This window comes from Microtus pennsylvanicus, chromosome 17, assembly GCF_037038515.1.
Source record: "Microtus pennsylvanicus isolate mMicPen1 chromosome 17, mMicPen1.hap1, whole genome shotgun sequence".
NCBI classification, from domain to species: Eukaryota; Metazoa; Chordata; class Mammalia; order Rodentia; family Cricetidae; genus Microtus; species Microtus pennsylvanicus.
Window position 1 is genome coordinate 17,596,647 of NC_134595.1, and position 22,411 is coordinate 17,619,057.

At 39.0% G+C, this 22,411-nt stretch overlaps 1 protein-coding gene across 1 annotated transcript in view; it reads left to right on the forward strand.

Moving 5' to 3' along the window:
- The first annotated feature begins 1,758 nt into the window (after positions 1 to 1,758).
- Pja2 (praja ring finger ubiquitin ligase 2) overlaps positions 1,759 to 22,411 on the forward strand; it is a 48,679-nt gene continuing 28,026 nt past the window's right edge. The window contains exons 1-2 of the mRNA XM_075951910.1: positions 1,759 to 1,915; positions 21,660 to 21,777. Of these exons, the coding sequence (XP_075808025.1) occupies positions 21,747 to 21,777 (31 nt within the window). The 5' untranslated portion in view covers positions 1,759 to 1,915; positions 21,660 to 21,746. The remainder of the gene's footprint in view (positions 1,916 to 21,659; positions 21,778 to 22,411) is intronic.

Genomic DNA, 22,411 nt, shown 5'->3' on the forward strand with positions numbered 1-22,411 from the left:
TTCCTTCTTCCATGTCCTTTTATAGACTTTCAGAAGGAGGCGGGCAGATTAAAGGTGTGTGTCTTTCCACCTCAAGATCAGGATCAGAGGTGTGTCTTCCTACCTCCAAGATCCAGACTAGACGTGGACTCACCCACTTCAAACCAAGCAGACTGTCTCTTACAGGTTTCAGTTCCAGTCAAGTTAACAGCCAAGAAAAGCCATCACAGCTGGCAACCAGGTTTGAAAGCTCTGATTTGGCGTTCATTTTACTCTCAATTTAGTTGGAAGGTGATATTGTTTTCCACTTATAGTACTCTCATAATTCTCTCTTTAGAAGTTGAAGAAAAATACATTAATGTAAAAAAAACTAAACTGCAAGCAGTATACACAGCTATGGTATGAAAACTATTGAAATTTGAGAATCCCCCTGCTTGCCAGCCGGTTAGTGTATTCAACTAAACCCATCTGCAAGAATTTAAAGGGGAAATTAGAGGAATGTAATTAAAATATAAATTCTCTTTCAAGAAGGCAAGGACTTGGAAACGCGTAAAAGACAGAGTAATATCATTTTCCAATAAAATATATGCTACTGTAGTAGTCTGGGAATTAAACTTGGTTTCAAAAATGTCTAGCCAATTCTCGTGGTCTAGGTTTGCATCGGAAATTTCCCACAAATTGTTTACATCAATGGCGGAAAAAAAAATAGTTCCAGTTTACTGGCGGATTTTACAGTTAAAGGACATCACAAGAAGTGGGGTCTTAATTCGTGGGGGGAGGCGACGTGTTAAATATATCCCGGGCTTTAGGCACCAGGCAATGGAGCTGGAGATGGGGGCGGGGAGGTAGAGAAGAAGCGGGCCGGCTTCAGGATGAGAAAAGAGGACACGTGCATCACTGACATAATGAACTTCAACTGTGACTGCGTTTAAATTAAGCAAGGTGTCCAGGGACTCCAGCTGTTGTATTTATTTTGGTGATGTGTGACGAGAGCTGTTACCTCCCAGCCTGACAACCGATTTAGCTTAGAGATGTCAGCTGCTTAACTCTGGTCAGGCCAAATCTACTCTACCCGCCCTATGGGAACAGAATCGGAGACCAGAGCGGGGGAGGGGTCCCCCCCGATCGGTGGCGCACCGCCGTCAGGGCGAGCAAACGACCACCTTCCCGCTGCTATGGGAACTGCCATCGTTTGGCGTTTCCTTTCCTTGTACTTAAACTGCAAATATTTTCTTGTACTTGAGCTGCAAATTCTAGTGGCGTCGGCCCGGAATCCAGCACCTCCATCTTGCCGGGGGCTGCGGGAATGCCGAGAAGTGTAACTGCGCCAGTCCCCCGCTCGGCTCTCCACACCCCCTTTCCTTTCAGGAGACCCCGCCCTTCTCTCCCAGCCCAAACCACAAAAGGCTGAACCGGCGCAGCGGCCCGCGGCGCCCCGCCCCCGCCCCAAACGTCGCAGTGCTGCAGGGGAAGGCGCAGGGCCAGACAGGAGGCGGGGCCGAGTGCGGCTCCCCCGCTCGGCGTCCAATCAGCGACGGCCCTCGGAGAGCGCCTGGGGAGCCGGGCGGAGAGACAGCCCGAATTATTTTCCCTTTTTCTGCCACGTCCAGCCACTGACGTAAGCCCACTTCTCGGACTCCGATTGGACGCATGCGTTTTCCTTGTCGAGGGACGCGGATCTTATTGGCTGAGCCTCCAGGGGGCGGGACGAAAGCGCTGACTTCCTCCGCCTCCTTCGCGGCGCAAGGGGCGGGACGCGCTGCCGCCGCCGCCACCGCCGCCGCCTCTGCTTCCGCCGCCGCCACCGCCACCGCCGCCGCCGCCGCTGCCGCTGCTGCGCGTTCCGGCGGGGGAGGAGTCGGAGGCGGAGAAGAAGGCGGTGGTGGCGGGTGGAGGATCGAGCGCCGATCTCGCTCTGGAGCCGCTGCACATTCCGGTGAGGGGACATTTTTTTTTTCTCTCTCTCTCTTTCTCCCCAATCTGGCTGGTTTGGTCCGAGGGGATCCGGGTGACGGAGCGGCTGCCCCGGCGCCTGGGCTTCGGTGGTGGCTCCTGCGGAGCGGGCCGGGCCGCGGCCGGCCATGGTGGGTGGGGTTGGCGGCTGGGAGGCCGCTCGCCTCCCGGGCTTCATCCAGCCCGATCGGGGCCGCGCTCTAGCCCGAGCCGCCCGTCGCGCCCTCCGCCCGCCCGCCCGCTCCCGCCGGCTCCCCCGCCGTCCTTGGTGCCCGGGCCAAGGACCTGGCGCCTTCCCCCCTCCCCCTTCTCGCGGCCCGCCAGTGCCGCCCACCCCTCGGGCCCGACGCGGTGGACCGTGGCGTCGCAGGCCTGCGGGGCCCCTGTCCGTGGGGCACGCCTTCCTCACCGGCCCCTCGCTGTCCCCCGTTTCTGCGTCCTCCCCGGTTGTCACCGAAGCCCAGCCCAGGCCCCCAGACACCATGTCAGATGGTGCCAGTGGCCTAGCGCCTTCTCTGGCAGCAGCGTTAGGCCCGAGCACGCCTGTCAGTGAGGCACCTTCAGGGCCGCCCCCCCACCCCGCCCCCACCCCCACCCCAAGATTCCTCCTGGTTAATCATTTTTGCGCACTTACAAAATGGTGAGTTGAAAGCTGCCCAGACCAAGTTAGAGAAAAGGGGAGAAGGTAAATAGTTTTTTTTTTTTTTTTTCCTGGAAGAATCGGGGAGGTTTTTCTCTTCGGGCATTAAAAAAAAAAAAAAACAAAAAAAACGTGTCTACACAGTCACTGCTTTGAGTCTCCTCGTTCTGCCAAGTATACGATTTTCTTTTTAAAGAGGCCTTAGTTCTCCTATTTTCATCACGAAATATTTGCTCCTATTTCTTTTAAGATGGCAGTCACCGTGGCTGAAGACTCCCAGGTCGTCTGAAGAGTATGTCAATAAACATCAAAATTGCAGAAATAAACGTAACCGTTTTTGTGCTCGTCTTCTGGATTTCATGTCGTTTTTATATGCAGTAACTTTCATCTTTTATTACAGACATGCAGCCTTGGTGTGAAATTAAGCAGTATAAAGGAAGGAGTCTTAAGTAAAATGTGAACATTGTCCCCCTCCGGTGCCGCACCACTATTGAGATTTGGTGGGCGTCCTTCAAAGTGCTTTCCCAAATGCACCTTTAAATTAGACACATACACGCAGAGTTGGCCTATGCGGGGGTGGGGGTGGGGGTGAGGGCTATACCAACGGAGTACGTTTTGTGTAAAGCCTGTTTCTTCACGTAATTACATGTCTTGGACACAATCCCTTGTTTCATGTTCTAAGAGTCCAACATATTTCCTTAATTAGATGGACTTTAATTAAACTTTCCTATTGAAACCCGTGTAAATTGATTACAGTTGGAAGGTACGCTTTATACTGAAGGTAGCTCACTGATTGGTTGATGCTGAATTGTAAACCTAAGTCCTTGATTTTAGAATGGTTCACAGTGTGGAAGACTGGAAAAATACTACCAGTTTCCCTTGTATTCCCTTCATCCCAAGATCCAGCCACTGTTTATCCCTGAAACACTTTTCTGGAGCACAGGTCCATAGAAATAGATTTGCAGAGCTAAAGGACTTGAGTATTTAAATCTGATAGACATCTAACCCCCGTTATTACTCTCTTCAAAAGTATTTTGACTATTTCTTGAGTAATTCTTCTAGGTGATCTTCAGACCAATTGTAATTTAAATTTTAAAATCCCTATTTTGAATAAGGTTCTGTATGAATTCTTAGAACTATTTCGTAGTCATAAACCCCCTCTCAAGTTTGTGCTCAGGTTTTTCTTCACGTCCTGCTTTATAGTAAAGCTTTAGTTAGCCCCCATATATGGTTGACATTCCTTCCCAGTATTTCCACTTCTTTATGGTTGGTTGCTGTTTGTAGATGAAAGGTAACTTCTTTTTCCTGTCTCTGGAAATACGAAAGCTTATTTTGTTCCGTTTTTCATGGAGCTTATGTTTTTATTTAGTTTCTAATTATCTGAAAATAGGCAGTTTTGTGGTTTTCTTTCTAGTTTTTGTAACATTTTGTTCATTGAATTGCCGGGTAGGTACTACATATTATTGAATAGTATAGTTAATAGTTAAAATACGGTGTTATTTTTTATTTTAAGGTGAATGCTAGCATTAAAAATATTTCACAAAGCTTTCTAATAGCCAATACTAAGTTAAAACATGGCCTTCTATTTTTAGTTTTCCAAGATAACATTATTTTCATTTTTAAAAACAGAGTGTGCACATGTGTGTGTTTGTACACGTGTATATTGCTACAGCATGCATGTAGAGGTCAGAGAACAACTTGTGGGAGATAAGTCTTCCATCATGGGGTTCTGGGTATTAGATGCATATTGTCAGGCTTCGTGGCAAGCACCTTTCCCTAGTGAACCATCTTGCTGACACCTATTATTTTCATTCTTGTTGATATGTTTAAAAAACCTTATTTATTTTTTTGACATCTTTTCAGTTATATGTGTGGTTCTCTTTGGATATTACCAGTACAGCTTGTATACTAGTTTTCTGAAAGAGGTTATCTTTTCAAAGAGTCAACTTTATTGGCAGTAAATTAGACATAATGAAATGTACTTATTTAAAATGTATAACTCATTTTGTTTTCATAAAAGTATACTCTTAATGGCCACTACCACAGAATAAAATATAACACAATCAGGATAGTATTTTCATCTGTCTGAAAACATTGGTTTCTCTTGGTCTGCAATTTCATATAAGTGAAATTATTTCTTTTGTGTCTGCCTTTTCCTCATATCATGTTTTTGAAGATAATTGTGTGTGTCTAACTGCTTCACTTGCTTTTATTGTGAAGTAGTTGATGATAGTTGATTTACTACTCTTTTAGTCATCTATTTATGGGTATTTGGGTTGTTGCTGATTTAGGGTTGTTATTAGTAAAGGTGCGTGAACATTCAATCTGAGTTCTTATGTGAATTAAAAACATTTTATGCCTGAAAAAAATATCTCTACAAGTGGTATTTATGGGCTTCTATGGAAACTGAATGTTTAATCTTTGCCCTGTTTTAATTGTCTGCCAATGACATGTCTGCTTTATCTCTACATCCTCACACCCTTTTAGTATATATGTATTACACTGATGTTTATTTTCTTGGTCTTTCTGAAAAAGAGATTTTGTTTTGTAGCTGAGATCGTTGTGAACTCACTATATAGTCTAAGCTATTTTTGAACTCTTAATCCTCCTGCCTCAGGTTTCTGACTACTGAGATTATAGGCATCTTATCATTCCTGGTTCACAGTGAATTTTAACTTGTATTTATTTACTGGACAGCAAACAATGCTGATAACCGTTGTCATTTGTAAAGGTTTCCTTCAGATCATATAGCCATTTTTAGAAAGCCGCTTTTCTCAATGAATTTTAAAGCTTTTGAAATATGATCTTTATACAGCATTGACAGGCAAGAAAACACACATTTCAATATGAAGATTTTGTTTTGTTTCCAAACTGTAAATGTGAGGTGTGGCATAATTATTTAAAAAACAAAAAACCAGAGACAGATATTGGGGTTCAACCTGAAGACCAGAAAACCAAAGCAGCACTGTCTCGTACCTCTACCTCAGTCAGAAAAGGCTCTAATACTGATTTTATGTCCAGGCGCAGACTGAGCCTTTTAGGCTTTAGACACAGTAATGGGAAGTTTCTTGGATGTTTCAGGATTCTCACCTTTGACATTCGGAAGCTTTCTAAATGAATTAATCTTACACTGAACAACCTGACCATAATAGCCAAACACTTGTTTTTTAGGCTTGTTAGTATCCTGTTTGGGCTTTTCTGCAGTTACTCGCATCTTCTTATTGTTTTAAGGGGACATGTCTGGTCTGATGTCATAGTCTGAGCTTGGAAAGCATCTCTAGTTGATAATATTACCCTTCAAGTTGTGTATTTCTGAACTGATTCCTTCATCATGTTCTAATGGAATGCAGTTGTTTTCAGTATTTTATCGGCCATTTCAGTTTTGGTTTCATAACTTTCTTACCTTCTTGAACCTGATATTCAGTTGTCGTCACTTGCTGTTCTCTGGATATATGATTTTCTTGTTTGTATGGAAACATTGCTTTTCATATTAATAGATATTCCTTGAGTTTTTGTTTCCTGAAGGCCAGCTGGTCTCTCTTGGTCAGGGACAGGTGCAAACATGGTGTAGAAGATACATTATACCTAATTAGACAACATGCTTCGGTTTTTTAAATCAGGGGTTATAAAATTGTTGGTTAGATTTTTTGTTTCTTTGTCTTGATTGTTTCCACAAACTAACATTCCTCTGCTACTCATTTTCCTCTCCTGGATTTTCTGGCTCTAAATCGATACTTGTTTCTTCAATTTTTACTTCCTGGATATATCCCTTGATTGCATGAGCCTCCTCAGTACTTTCTCCCAAATTAATATTTTCTTGACTCTTCATTGTTAAAATATCTTTCATTGTGTATGACATCTCGTCAATAGGCTGAGCCTTTTTCAAATAGGATTTATGATAGGTTCAATACATATCCAATATTTAACAAGTTTTTTTGGCATATGGAATATGATGAATCAGGTCATTCATTATGCCTAAAATTTCTTTTGGGCATCTCTTATTAATCAGGTTCAGGCATTGAGAAATTGTTTTGTTTACTTTTTCAGTAAATAATCTTTGTTTATCTTCCTGATAGTCCAAAAGGATCTGATGGGGTTTTCATTCCTTTTAGCTCAGACTGATTTGTTATTCAGTTAGGAGGTATTTTCAGCTCCTTTCTTTTGCCAGTTCTCTACTCAGTCATCTGAGCTTTTCTCTCTTCTGTGGTTTCTTTGGGCCAAACTGATTTATAGACAGCTCCTGCTACTGAGTATCTGCCCTAGTCAATAGTTTTTGACCTTTCAATCAGTCTGGTATTAGACAAGTTAGTTCTAGCTGCACCTTCAAAATGTTATTATGCTTCTTGATGGTGCCTTATCTCTTTGTGTCCTGAGGATGGGTATTGATAAGAGATACAACTAGTTCTGATCATAGTAATTCTTTTTTCAAGAGGCTGCAGTGGCATTTCATTTGTGTTTTGATAAATAAAGCTTACCTGAGGGTCAGAAAAGTGAAACAGCAACACACTGGCCAGCCGTATAGACGAGGAAGCAATGACACACACCTTTAATCCCAGTAATCATACTAGCTTGCCATAGAAACCAGGTGGTAATGGTACACACCCTTAATCCCAGAACTAGAAAGGATTATAAGATAGAAGGAGATAGCTCTCAGTCTCAGTCTCATTCTGAGGTTTCCTGGAGGCAGGATCACTTGTTTTCACACTGAGATTGATGTAAAAGCTTTGCTTTTTTGGTCTTCAGGTTGATCCCCATTATCTGTATGAGTTTTTATTAATTGTGTTTCAATTTGGCACCCAATGTTGGGGAAAGGGTTTTGCTCTTGTTTCCACAGAAGAAAAACTATGGATATCACCAAAATTAATCAAGATTCAGTTTGAAAAGGAGAACCTCTTGATACAGAGAAATGACAACTCATCCACAGAGGTGACAATCATATAGGTTGTAAGGAAACCTCATAAGGGTGTCATTGCAGGAAAATACCCATCTTCAAAAAGTCAAGAGACCTTGGATATCTAGAAGCCTAAAGAAGAAAAGATAGCTATCCAGAAAGAATCACCAAGCAAAGAGAAATTGAATACCAATATCCTCTGAAGGATAATATCCCACTACCTAAACAAACATATGTCCCTACTTCTCAGTATAATGGTAGTTGCTACTCATTTAAAAATCAAATCTGGCTTTGGAATTGGCTTCCTTCTCTAAATCTAAGCATGTTGTTAAAAGAAAAATTCAGAGTTTCTGTCTCTTATCAGGAGCTACCTGGTGTGGGACAGAAGGAAGATAAAATCTAGGGACTAAGGTTATCAAAACTCCTGTTTTCAAAAATTTTATTTCTCCCATACCTATTTTCATCTTTGTGGTAACATTGTTTGAACATATATCTGTTGAAATTCAAACTTTCCGTTTTGATATAAATAATGTTTAAGTTTTCCACATTGAACAATAAATTTTTCTATAGTTATCTTTGAAGTCTCCAGAAAGAGGATGGGGCCCCGGAATAACAAGTCTACCATGTTAATATGATGCTGTTCAGTTTATAGCACCACTTCAGATCTGCTTTGGACTACACACTGCTCAGAACAGTTTCAAGGTGGCTAACTGAGATGATCCAGCCTCACAAATTACTCTAGCCCGGACTTGAGACAAACCTGCACTTTCCCATTACACAGAGACCGGACAACAAATGATAGAGCTACCTCTCCCAGTACTTGACATTTAAACCAAATTTTACTTTCAGGATCTCCTAAAGATACTGTCACCCCCCCAGACAACAGGACGTAAATTTAAGAATACAATGCCCGCATTCTCAAGAGGTGGAGTGGGTGTGTTTTGGTTGTTCCATGGATTATGGCTATTATAGATATGATAGGATCAAAGACTAGATTATTGAATCTACTCTGAAAAGAAAAACTGAGGATCTAGATATGAGAAGATAAAAAGACAGATTACTGAATCTACTGTTTAAAAAGCAACTACTAGTTATAAATGCTTTATATTGGGTTGGACTTTTATTGTATACAAATTTTGTATATTGATACAAATTTGAGATTAATTTTGTTAAAACATAGAGTACATACATTTCTAATTTTGTCCAAGGTATTGTACCTATACATCTCATTTAATAATGTATTGCAAATTTCTAATCTTGAAAATTATTACAAACTGTTTAAGATAATAAGGAAATGTGGGTTAGTAATTAGTCACCTATTAAAATCAACTTGTAGTCACATTAGGTATGTTTTCAAGATCAAAGATATATTTTAGATAGACAAGTGGTTTTCAAACACTTCAGAGATCTGCAGAATATGGCATTTAATATGTTTTAATTATATAGGCTCTTTTTTATGACAGTGAGACATTTCTGCCCCTGGCAGCACCAGTCTGCTTCTGAGAATATGATGGACATTGGAAAAATTCCATATGGAGTTTACTTTCGTTGTGGCAAAGGTTAGCCACTGGGCAAGAAACTTCCCTTGCCTTGACTGCTAACATTATGCTGTCCAAACTGGACAATCAGGACACAAAAGAAAGTGACTGCCAAATTTTGCCAAGACAAGGTAGGACAGCCTTTCAGAATATCCTGCTTCACAGAAAAGTCTGTCAGTTTTGCTAAGTCTTTAATTCGAAAATGCATGCCCCAATGTTACAGAGAAATCTTGGGTGACTGTCCAGGCAGCCAGCTATTCCTGTCATTACTCACATTTTTTGGAAGTCACCTGCACTTCTTGCTTAGTTATTAATGTTACAAGAAGAGAGTCCCTTGTTTGTCTCAGCTGCCCAGCTAGCTTACACCCAAAATAACCACACAGAAACTGTATTCATTAAAACACTGTTTGGCCCATTAGCTGTAGTTTCTTATTGGCTAATTCTTACATCTTAATTTAACCCATTTCTATTAATATGTGGATTGCCACGTGACTGGCTTACCAGCAAGATTCTAACCAGTGTCCATCTCAGGCAGAAGATCCATGGCTTCTCTCTCTGCCTTTCTTTCTCCCAGCATTCAGTTCTGTCTTCTCTGCCTACCTAAGTTCCGCCCCATCAACTAGGCCAAGGCAGTTTTTTTATTCATTAACCAATGAAAGCAACACACAAACAGAAGAAACTCCCACACCAAGTCAGTATTTCCTTCTTGGGTCTCTGAAAGAGTTGAAGACCAGATAGTTAGAGTTATGGTTTTCCTTGTTTACCTGATGCAGAAAGCAAGTTATAATAGGAAGTAAATTAGGAACAAGACTTTGGACTCACCAAGATAGGATAGATATGGAGTATTTTCTCTGAATTTGTCAAATGCAAATGGACTAGGCATTGTTGATGTATTTATTGCCTGTATATATTGTATATAGTTATTTTACTTATTTTCTATAGTTTTTCTTATATTAGTTATAGCCCTTTTTATTTTAAACAGAACGGGGAAATGTAGTGACATTTCATTTGTATTTTAATAAATAAAGATTGCCTGGGGGTCAGAAAAGTAAAACAGCCACACGGGCCAGCCTTACAGACCAGGAAGCAATGATACACACCTTTAATCCTAGTAGCCACACTAGCTTGACATAGAAATCAGGCAGTAGTGGTGCATGCCCTTAATCCCAGAACTAGAGAGAATTATAAAATGGGAGGAGACAGCTCTCAGTCTCATTCTGAGATTCCTGGAGGCAGGATCACTATTTTGGACTGAGGTCGAGGTAAGAGCCAGTGGCTGATTGCTTTGCTTTTCTGGTTTTCAGATTGAACCTCAATATATGTCTCTGTGTTTTTATTAATCGTGTTACAAGGAGGATCTGGGGAGATGGCTGTACAGTAAGAGTGCTTGCTGCTTTTCCAGAGGGCCCAAATTCAGTTCTCAACACCCACATTGATCTGCTCACAGATGCCTGTTACTCCAGCTCTAATGTCTCTTGGCCACCACAGGCACCTTCACTCATGTGGCACACACAAAAATCCCTTAAAAAGAGCTTTTAGTTAGAATTAATTTGGCTTGTGAGTTTCTTTTTATTTTTTTAATGGTTTTTGCTTCTGTATTCTGAGAATTTCTTGCCAGTTCCAAATAAAATACAAGTTTCCTCATGTTTTTGGCTACTTATTTAATATTTTTGGTGTTGGGCTTTTTGGTTGGTTATTTGTTTTGTTTTTTCTCTTTTTTGGGGGGTGGTTTCAAGAAGACAGGGTTTTGGAATTCACTTTGTGGACCAAGTTGCCCTCGAACTCAGATCTGCTTGCTTCTGCCCCCAGAGTTCTGTGATTAAATGCACGTGCCACCATGCCAGGCAATCATTTTGATTTTTATATCAAGATACATTGTACATTTTGAGTTAGATTTTTGTTTTATGATGTGAGCAAAGGCTTTTATAGTTTGTTTTCTTATCAGTGGATATGTCATTCTAATTCTATTTGTTGAGAACATTCTTTTTCTTGTTGAATTTAGCTGACTATTAGTAGACCACAAATGTGATCTGCTTCTGGATTGTCCTGTTGATCTTTGTGCCTGAATTTTGAAAATACTGTATCATCATGGCATTTTTACTTTGCAATAAGTCTTAAAATCAGGATATGTAAACTCTTGGGCTCTTCTTTTTAAATATCATTTTGGCCAGGACTGGACTGGGGAGCATGTCTTACTTAGTAGGTGAAGTGCTTGCTTCTCAAGCAGGAGGGTTGAGTTCAGATTCCAAGCACCACATAGAAAAAAGCCCAGTAAGGCCATGTGCTTGTAACTCTGGCAATAAGGAATAAAGACAGATGGATCAGAGGCAGGTGACCACCCAGAGCTTGCTAGCCAGCTGGTCTACCCAATCTTAATGAGCTCAAGGTCCAGTGAAGAGACCCTGTATACATACATAAGTACATGCATGTATGTGTGCACACATACACATGAAGAGCAGTAGAGAAAGTTACCTGACCCAACACCTTACCTTGACCTCTGGCTTCCAGATCTTCATGACAGATGGGCACACATGTACATATAAACATGGACACATGTATAGTACTGGTAGTTTGAATTAGAAATGTTCCCGATTGCTTTATGCATTTGAACATTTGATCCACAGTTGATGGCACTATTTGGGGAAGTTTAGGTAGTACAGCTTTGCTGGAGGATGTATGTCACTAAGGGGAGTCTCTGAGATTTAAAAAAAAAATGCTTACTTTTAGTTTGCTCTGTCTTTGCTTCATGGTCTTGGTTGAAGTCATGTCTTCTTCATCATGAACTCTCATACCTATAGACCCATACACTAAAATGCACTCTCTCTTCCTTGAAGTTGTCTTTTTCATGGTGCTATACTAGTTATTTATAGAACCTGTAGAAGCGTTTTGTTTCTACAAAAAGAAAAGGAAAAGGAATTTTCGTTTGGATTGTATTAAAACAGATCAATTTGGGAAGAATTAATACCTAATTGAATGTCCTAGTTTGCAAACATAACCTTTTTTCAGTTATCTAGATCCTTTTGTTTGTCTTTTTATAAGCATACTATAGTTTCAATATTCAGATATTACACCAATTTTGTTTGCTTATATTCATAATTTTATGGTATTATAACTTTCCTGAGATTTGTTTCTAGATTATTGCTATTATACAAAAATGCAGTTGGTTTTTGTTTATTGATCTTGAAGTATGAAGCTTTCTTGTGGTAATTAATTTCATAGATTCTTTGGAAGTTCTTTGCCATTGTGGTTAAGGAATTTTTTTGTTTGTTTTGATCTGTATGTTATCTTCCCCTTTTTCCCTTACTGCACTGGTAGATCTTCCATCACCATTATGAATAGAATGGCAATAGCGGGCACTTTTGTCCTCGTTCTGATTTTAGTCTTGCAATATCATAAATTATGATAAAGTGTTACTTAAGCCAAGTGTTTGTGTTCGTCTCAAAATTTGTGAGTTGAAAATTAACTCCGTTATGGGAATATTTGGGAGAACTGGAGTTTTGGGGTATGTGATGTTGCCCCTTGTGGTTAGATCATTACCTTTTTAAAAGAGTCCAACAGCTACCTCACCCCCAAATAAAGATGCAGTGAAAAGCACTGTAGCCTCTGAACTGGAAAGCAACCCCTTTGCCAGGTCAGACCTACTCAGACTTGGGTCTTGAACTCCCTAGAGAAATGACTTGAGAAATTAATTTCTGCTGTATAAAAACCACCCAGTCTCTCAAAGTTTGCTAAGCAGCTTCAATAGAACAAAGCAAGTGACCATTTGTCATATTGAGTTCATTTCCATTCTCTTGGAGATACTGGATTTTAACTCTGTAAGTATTGAGTTTGGTCAAAAACAATTTTTTATTTTGTTTTTTACGATGTTTATGGATTAATCTTCTGTAGTTTTTAAATATAATAGTGTTTTTTTCAAATGTGTCACCTTGTAGTTAAACCTTAATTAGTATTTTTTTTTTTTTTTTACCTTTTGTCCATGAGGATATCTTTTTACCTTTTCATTTAATTCTTTTTATTGTGGTAATGCTAGCTTGGGAATACATCTTTTATATTTTCTAAAAAATATTTTTGTGCCATTAGTGTTTTTGATCTTATGAATGGTTACAGAATTTTTCAAGCTTAGCTTCCTTTTTTTTTTTTTTTTTTTTTTTTTTTTGATGGGGAGCTTCAACGTGGTTGGTCTTGGTATTTGTTCCATGTAGTCTTCAAATCTGTTAGTTTGAATAGAGTGGTCTCTTAAGTGCCAGGGAAAGTTGATTGATTTCCTTTACCTTAATGAGGTGGGTTTTTATTAATTCTTTTTTGGTTTGGGTTTTGGTTTTTTGTTGTTGTTGATTTTTTGTTTTGTTTTTGTAGTTATTTTGTTAATCATTTAGAAAAGACTTGAAGTCTCCAAATATAACTGAGAATATATCTTGTTTCTTTTCTCATTCTTTTTACTTACTGTTTTTAAACCTCTCTTTGTACACATGGATGCCTAAAACTATTATGCATTGTGGTATATGGACCACATTATTATTAACTAATACCCCCCATCTGAAGTATTCCTCACTCTGAAGTCTGTTTTAATATTAATACAAATTTTCTATCACTCTTTTGATCAGTGCTTGTGTGATAGATCTTTCCTACCCTTTAATTTTCATTCTTTCCTATTTAAAGTGTGTTTGCTTTAAATTGCTCTTTTTTAAAAAAAAAGTATTTGTATGTGCATGTGCCTAATTATATGGATGTGCACTATGTGCATGCAGAAGCTCTAAGTCAGCAGAGGTGTTGGATCCTCTGGAATTGGAGTTACAGACAGGTTACAAACATCATGTGGGTGCTGAGAACTGAGCTCCCTTCTTTTGCAAGAACAGTAAGTGCTCTTAACCACTGCAGAGCCATCTCCAACCTTGCAACTCACTTTTACTAACAATTTATCTTTTCATTGATATGTTTAGGTCATTTGCATTTAATATAGTTATTGGTAGGTGTGATAGCTGTTTTAGTTTAGGCTGTGAAGAGACACAATGACCATGCCAACTCTTATAAAGAAAGCATTTTTTAAAAAGAAAGCATTTAATTGAGGCGGCTTGTAACTTGAGGGCCTGCTTGTTGGGTTTTCTGTTCTGCCCAGTTCCCACAGCTGGTATGTCCCAAAGAAATCACACAGAGTGTCTACATTAATCATAAACTGATTGGCCCATTAGCTCAGGCTTATTAGCTCTTATCACTTATATTAACTCATTATTATCTATGTTAGCCACATGGCTCGGTACCTTTTTCGGTGGGGCAGGTCACATCTTCCTTCTTCCATGTCTGGGCAGGACTGCAGAGGAAACTTCCTTCTTCCCAGAATACTCCTGTTCCCATTGCCATGCCTCTACTTCCTGTCTGGTTTTCTCGCCTCTACTTCCTGCCTGTCTACTGCCAGTCAGCATTTATTTAAAACATAATTGATAGAATACAATTGTCCCTGGCTCCATTACAGTTTCAGAGGTTCAGTTCATTATCATTGTGGTGGGAGCATGGCAGTGTGCAGGCAGATGTGGTGCTGGAGTTGAAAGGCAAAAGGAAGTTGACTGTCACACTGAGAAGTCTGCCCCCACAATGACACACTTATTCCAGCAAGACTACACCTCCTAATAGTGTCATCACTTTGGGGGCCATTTTCTTTCCAACCACCACAGTGTATATTTTTGGTTGTCAACTTGATTATATCTGGAATGAGCTACAGTCCAGAAATGTAGGGCACACCTGTAAGAGATTTTCTGCTTGGTTTAAAGTGGGTAAATCCCCTTCTAGTCTAGACCTTTGAGGTTGGAAATCACATGTCTGATCTGGATCTTGATGTGAGAAGACGCAAACCTTTAATTTGCTACCATATTTCCATCAAGTGAAAGGGTCTCATTTATTCAACTACTGTTTAGGCATTATACATATTATTTTTGTTATTCAGAGTTTTCTAGGGGAGCAAAACATATATATGGGATTGACTTACGTGGGATTCCCCTCTGAATGGTGTGGATACCATTATTGAATAAAGATACTGCCTTGAGCCTATAGCAGAGCAGGGCAGAACAGAGGTAGGTAGGGAAAACTAAACTGAATGCTGGGAGGAAGGAGGCGAAGTTAGAAGCCATGTAGCCCTGCCAGAGACACACGCTGGAACTTTACCTGGTAAGCCACAGCCACATCACAATACACAGATTAATAGAAATGGGTTAAATTAAGAGATAGCCAATGAGAAGCTAAAACTAACGGGCCAAGCAGTGATTTAATTAATACAGTTTCTGTGTGGTTATTTCAGGGCTGCGCAGCTGGGAATGCATAAGCGGACTCCTACAACAAATTGGCATGCCAATGTGGGGCTGACTACTTCCACATAAAACCTGAGAAAGTTTGAAAAGGAATTCTAGACACAGAAAAACAGAAAAACAAAAGTTTGGGGTTTTTTGTTTGTTTGTTGTTTTTTTTTTTTTTTGGTTTTTCGAGACAAGGTTTCTCTGTGGCTTTGGAGCCTGTCCTGGAACTAGCTCTGTAGACCAGGCTGGTCTCAAACTCGTAGAGATCTGCCTGCCTCTGCCTCCCAAGTGCTGGGATTAAAGGCGTGCGCCACCATCGCCCAGCAGAAAAACAAAAGTGTTTAGCTGCATTTTATTTCTTCAGCTGGCATTTTGCGGCAGCTCCCTTAAGATAAGTTTTCCTGATTCAACAGTACACAGCTTCATGGGCCATACTGCCAGCACTAACTCTGGCTCTTTCAGGAGGCCAAGCACTCGAATGGAGTCATGGGCAGCATGCTGCAAGTTAGTTGGTAACAGCATGGGCCAACTGGTTATCAGAGTTGAGGTGGTGAGGATGGCTCCCACCCGACAGTCTCAGGCACTGAATAGACTTCTGCCATGTTAGGCTGGGTGGAGCAAGCAGGCAGGGCCATATTTCCCCTAGAAATGCCGCAGCTTAGGTTCTTAAGAAACACTTAGCATTTTAAGAAGCCATCCTGGTCAGAAAAGGATTATAGGTACACAATAAGGAAAGATTCAGACATAAAAGACGTCTAAATGAGACACTGTATGTTTAGAAAATATACGTAGCCTTGGGAAAGAGGAAAAAAAAACATAAGAGAGTTAGAAAAAGAAGTAAATTGTTTAAAAAAAAACCAAAGTCTTTAAAGAGATAGAGTACAGTCATAGATTAAAGGAGTAAAGATAATAAGATATTAAAAAGTAATATAATAAAAACAAATAAGCCACATAAAAATGGACACTGATAAACAGAGAGTCTAAATTATGAATATTGTGTTTTCATTGAATTTTTTGACTGTGAAAGAGCTAAGTCCAGAGAGACATTTCATTGTATGGGCTGCTAAGCTAAACCAGCATAGATATTTTAAATGTTTCTTGACTTCAAAATTTGGGTCTGAGGATAAGTTGCTTTGGAAAAGAGGTTCTTCTTTTATTTTTACAGAGGATGAAAACCCGTGAAATCCTTCCAAACTAATGTGGTTTGATGGACCAACACCCTCTGAAAGGTCACTGGTAATGCACCACAAAAGTTACTTTGCCCAACAAAAAGCAGAAAGCAGATTGCAGAGAACCACTCCCAAATTCCCAAATATTGTTTATAAATGTTTCTTTACATTTAAAGGAGGATATGCTAAAGAGATTTGCATTGGTATAGATCTTGGTTTATTGATACAAATTTAAGGTCAGTTTTGTTATATGTATATTTCTGCTCTTGATTAAGGTATTGTGTTTGCACACTTGAAATGTTTAAGAAATATAGGTTAATAGATAATCATCTATAATAGTCAAGCTTGTAGTCATGTTTTTAGATTTTCTAGATGTACAGAGATGTATTTCAGATGGATAGTTATTTTTAAAACCTCTCAAAGAGTAGCAAAATATGGCATTTAAGAACTTAGGACTTGGGGCTGGAGAGATGGCTCAGTGGTTAAGAGCATTGCCTGCTCTTCCAAAGGTCCTGAGTTCAATTCCCAGCATCCACATGGTGGCTCACAACCATCTGTAATGAGGTCTGGTGCCCACTTCTGGCCTGCAGGCATACACGCAGACAGAATATTGTGTACATAATAAATACATTTTTAAAAAAAGAATTTAGAGCTTTTAAGCCAGGCAGTGGTGGTGCACGCCTTTAATCCCAGCACTCAGGAGGCAGAGGCAGGTCTGAGTTTGAGGCCAGCCTGGTCTACAGAGTGAGTTCCAGGACAGGCTTCAAAGCTATAGAGAAACCCTGTTTTGAACCGCCCCTCCCCCAAAAAAACTTAGGACACTTTATGACAATGAGACACATCTGCTCCTGGCAGCTCCAATAACTTCAAGAGGTAGATGGGCATCAAAGAGGCTCCTTATGGAATTTGTTAGCCATTTGGGAAAGAAACTGGACATGCAGGCACCACAGAAAAATGACTGCTGAACTTGCCTAAAGGTGAGATGGTTCTTTGGGGTTCCTACTACATGAAAGAGTCTGCCAGACATTCTGCAGAACACAGAAAAAAGTGACTGACAAACTGCCAATATAGGCGGGAACTGTCTTTGAAATGTCCTACTTTGTGGAAAAGTCTGCCTGATACTATGGGCCTGTAGGCTGACGATGGATTCCCCAATGTTACAGAAGAACATTGGGTGACTGTCTATGCAGTGAGATGTCTCTGTCAATTCTAGAGTTTTGGAAGTTGTTTACAATGCACTCCTGTTTTCTTAGGTAATATTATATTCTTCTGGAGTCTTTGATGGAGTTGAAGAATATATAGTTATACTTTTCCTTAGTTATGATAAAAGATAAAGTAGATAAAAATATCATAATTGTAATTCTTTTTTGATACTTGTTTTGTTACATAATTACTATGTTAAAGTTAAAACTTTCCTTTTTATTTAAACAGAAAAGGAAAGGTGATGTGGGATTCCCCTTTGTATGCTGTGAATAACATTATTGAATAAAGAAACTGCTTTGAGCCTATAGCAGAGCAGGCCAGAACAGAGATAGGCAGGGAAAACTAAAGTGAATGCTGGGAGGAAGGAGGCAGAGTCAGAAGCCATGTAGCCTGCCAGAGACAGATGCCAGAACTTTACCTGGCAAGCCACAGCCACATGGCAAAACACAGATTAATAGAAATGGGTTAAATTAAGATGTGAGAGTTAGCTAATAAAAAGCTAGAGCTAATGGGCTAAGCAGTGATTTAATTATTACAGTTTCTGTGTGGTTATTTCGGGACTGAGCGGCCAGGAACGAACAAGTGGCCTGCTACAATAATTAATGGTTTACAGTCTGTGGTTCAGCTAGCTCATTAATAGCTGTCTACCATCTGAAGGCCCAAGAGTCAAGTTAGTTCTATTCACAAGGCTGGATGTCTCATCTATACACTGGAATCCCAAAGAAGTAGACTCTAATGCCAAAGCAAGAACAAAAAGGCAAAGAGAGCAAGCTTTCTTCTTCCATGTCCTTTGTATAGGCAGGAAATGGTGTGGCCCAGATTTTGAGGTGAATTTTCCTAATTCAAAAAATTCATACTACAAGTGGATCTTGTCACTTCAAATGATTTAAGAAAAAATAAATAAAAGTCCCTCATAGTTGTACCCAGCCACTTGTGTTTTAGTTAATTCCTGATGTAGTCAAGTTGACAAACAAGAATAGTTTCTTAGATAATATAACAGACACAGTGTTTTCAAATAAAATAAAAACAGGACATTTTAAGTTCAGTAGTTTACAGTAGGCATTTTTGTTACTTACCCATGCTTGTGTTTCTGTTGTTTTTTTTTTTTAAGTTTGTATAGCTTCTCTGGAGCTAATGCCATAATATCTTAGATAAAGTAATGGTATATCTCACCTACTAATGGGAAGATTTCAGACTAATGCTTCCTTGATCCTCGTTACTGCAACACATGCACACACACACACACACACACACACACTTTTAATTAGAACAATATAAAAATTCTCAAAGCATTTGGAATGAATAGTTACCACAAATAGAACATAGTCATACTAATTCTGGAGGAAACTATTCAGAAAAAAATTCAGAAGCTACACTCCCTGTTTACTTTAGGAACAAACCCAAAACTGGTAAATGAATCGTTTAATCCTGACCCATAACTATAATATTTCTGTGTCCCTTCTCCTTGTTCTAGTTTTCATACTCCAGAGGGGTCTGGAAATAGATAACACTGTCACAGATAGTTGATTATAGTGGCATCAGATAAAATAGAGAAAATTGGTATATACAGGGTCATTACAGTCTGTATAACCCAAGAACCATTATTGAAAGTAATAAAGAAAAGAGGAACAAGAAAACTAAATTTAAATTCTTACAGAGTATAGGAAAGTGATTTAAATATATTAGTCCATGGAATGAAAATATAGGAGAAAGTTTTAAATACAAAAGATTAGTCCATGTTGGTCAAATATAGAGATACTAGGAAAGAAAACAGACATCTTTGTGACACTGATTGAGGTCTATTCATTAAAACAGTTCAGCTACTGTTATGAAGGAGAAAAATTTAGTAGCCTGCCACCAAGTACATCCTTATTAAGACAAGATCCCAAATAGTGCACAGAGAAAAATGTAGGGTTTTTTTCCTGTACTGTTGAAACAAACAAACAAACAAAGTAAATTACTTTGATGTTTTCCTAATAGTAATAAGTATATTAGGAAATAATACCTTCTGGGTTTATAGGAATATGTTTTGGTTTTAACAATACTAAATTGTGATAGACTAATGAGGATATTTTATAGCATGCAAAAAAAAAAATCAGTTTGCCTTGTCCATAAATTCTCTGAAATAATTATTTGAGTATGTTCTACTAAAGGGAAAAATGGGGGGTAAGGAGGAAATACAATTCAAATCAGGTATCTCAATTCCGTATGCAGTCAGAAGATACCTCAACACTAATAGATGATGGGCCTTGAAAATAAGTGCATTGACATCAAGATATTGAAAGCCTTCCATGAGTTTGTTTGTTTTAGACACTGTCTCACTATATTGTTCTCACCAGCCTTGGTATCGGATGTGTAGAGCAGGCCGGTCTCAAACTCAGTGATCTGCCTGGGATTAAAAGTGTGTGCTACCACGTCCAGCCATGAGTATCTTTAAAAGACGCTGGTACATGACAATGATTTCTATTGTGATTCCTTCCCTCTCATCCACAGTCATGTAGGCTTGGGAAGACACCTTTCTCCTAGTGGTACTCTAGCGCTCTCCAGTGCTGTCTTTCTCACCACCTACCAGCTAGTTGTAAGTCTCATCATATTTGCTACTCTGTTGAGAATGGAAACAGTAAATGAGGGGGACTAAATTCTCATGTTAACTCTATTCAGCGCATCTGAGCGTTAACAGGAGTCACATGAGTAAAGTGTATAGTCACATGGGTAAGCTGCACATGGAGGGAAGCTACAATTAGCAAAAACATATTTTTACGTATAGGGCTATAAACAAAAGCCAGTTGTAATGAATAATTTGAAGTAACATGCCTGGGAGGGGCATGAAAGCATAATCAAAGAAGAGTTCCTTGTTTTTGAAAAAACTGAGGTCACAAGACTATTGTTTTAGTTCCTTGGAGTTTTCATCCAGCTGTATTAGAAGATGACATGTTTCTCAAATTTGTTGATTTTATAAATGAATATAGATATGTGCTCTCTGATGTATGCTTGTGTTTAAGTAACAATAGTCAGGCATAACAACCCATTTGCAGAGTGTTTTTCTAATAAGTTTGTGTTAGTGGTAGAAAATTACTGGTGGTTTGTGTACTCAAATATTAAAGTGTTAAGAAAAAATCAGCTTCTGCTAAACTTAAAAAGCCTTCAACTTCTATAATAGTTAATGTATTAATTTCAAACAAGAAGTTTTTTTTTTGTTGTTAACTGATATGTTAGTCTTTACTGGTTTAGAGTAGATTGTGGGTTAAATTATCTGATTGTAATTGATAAGAACATCATTACCTGTATACTTGAAATTTTAAATTTCCTATTAAATGTTTTTAATATTTTTAAACTTAATGATAGCTAAGTGAATTTATGGAAAAGCTTAAGCCAGCATGGTATAGTAAGCTCCACTATTTTATTTTATCACTGTGACTGTGATAAAACAGTGACCAGAAGCAGTGTGGAAGAGGAAAGGGTTTATTTGGCTTACAGGTTATAGTCCCTTGTTGAGGGAAAATAACAAGGCAGGAACTCCAGGTAGGAACTGAATCTGAGACAATAGAAGAAAGCTGCTTACTGGCTTTCCACAGCTTGCTCAATTTGCAATCCAGGACCACCTGCCCAAAGGTGGCACTGCCTATAGTGGGCTGTGCTCTCCAACATCAAACATCAGTCAAGGAAATTCTCCTAGATGTGCTCATAGGCCAATCTGTTGTAGACAATTCCTCAATTGAGGCTCCTTTTTCTCATATGTATAGGTTTGTGTCTAGTTACACGAACACTAACTAGCAGTGTTGCACTTTCCAATCAGTTCTTCAACAATATATTTGATTATTTACTTACAAGTTCTATGTATGATTGTTTGTGTTTTTGTCTGTTTATTGTTGTTTTTGTCAGATCAAGTTATATTTCTCTAGGTGATGAAAGGCCAGCAATCCCCACGTGCATCAGTTTTGCCATTTGTTTGTTTTATTCTTTTATTACTAATATTTTGTTCAATGCATTGTTTCTTTGTAGGAATTATTTGCAGCTTATTCGCTGTATAAGTAAAATCCAAATTACGTCCATAATTCTACTGAGCTGGGAGCATAGACGCTGCCATATATGTCACAGTACACTGAAAAAGAACCATCAGGTAAGGAAGATAGGTGTTTATTCTTCTACATTGAGGACTTCTTTTTCTGTTCCCTGGGTACTTTAAATGGAATATGTGGAGCCAGGCATAGTGGCTCACACTTTTAATTCCAGCACAGGCAGGAGGATCTCCGTGAGTTTAAGGCTAGTTGGGGCTATAGAGGGAGAACTTGTTTCAAAAAAAAAAAAAAGAATATATGTGATGTGTTATATCCTCTGTTAGGTGATTTTATGAAAAGACTGATTTTACACCATCAATAGCTATTTAATATTTGTAATGATTAATTTTTAACTTAATATAAAACACCCCCTCGTTTCTAGCATATGTTCCATTTTGGAGGCTGTTCTTTTGGAGTAGTAGTTAAAGATGTTGATTCTTATATTTTTGAGACAAGTGATTAAATACTTTACTTTTTTTTTTTTTTTTGGTAACAAAGTGTCACTGTGTAACCTAAGCTGCCCTTCAGTTTACCATCCTTGCCTTAGTGCTGGGGTTTTAGGTACACGTCCCTATGCCTGACTTCTTAACATTTATTTTGAGTTTTAAAATAGATAGTGGCTACCATCTAAATGTATTTGAAGGGATTAAAAGATGATATAACATTTTATGGCATTTAATAAATACAAGGTTGTCA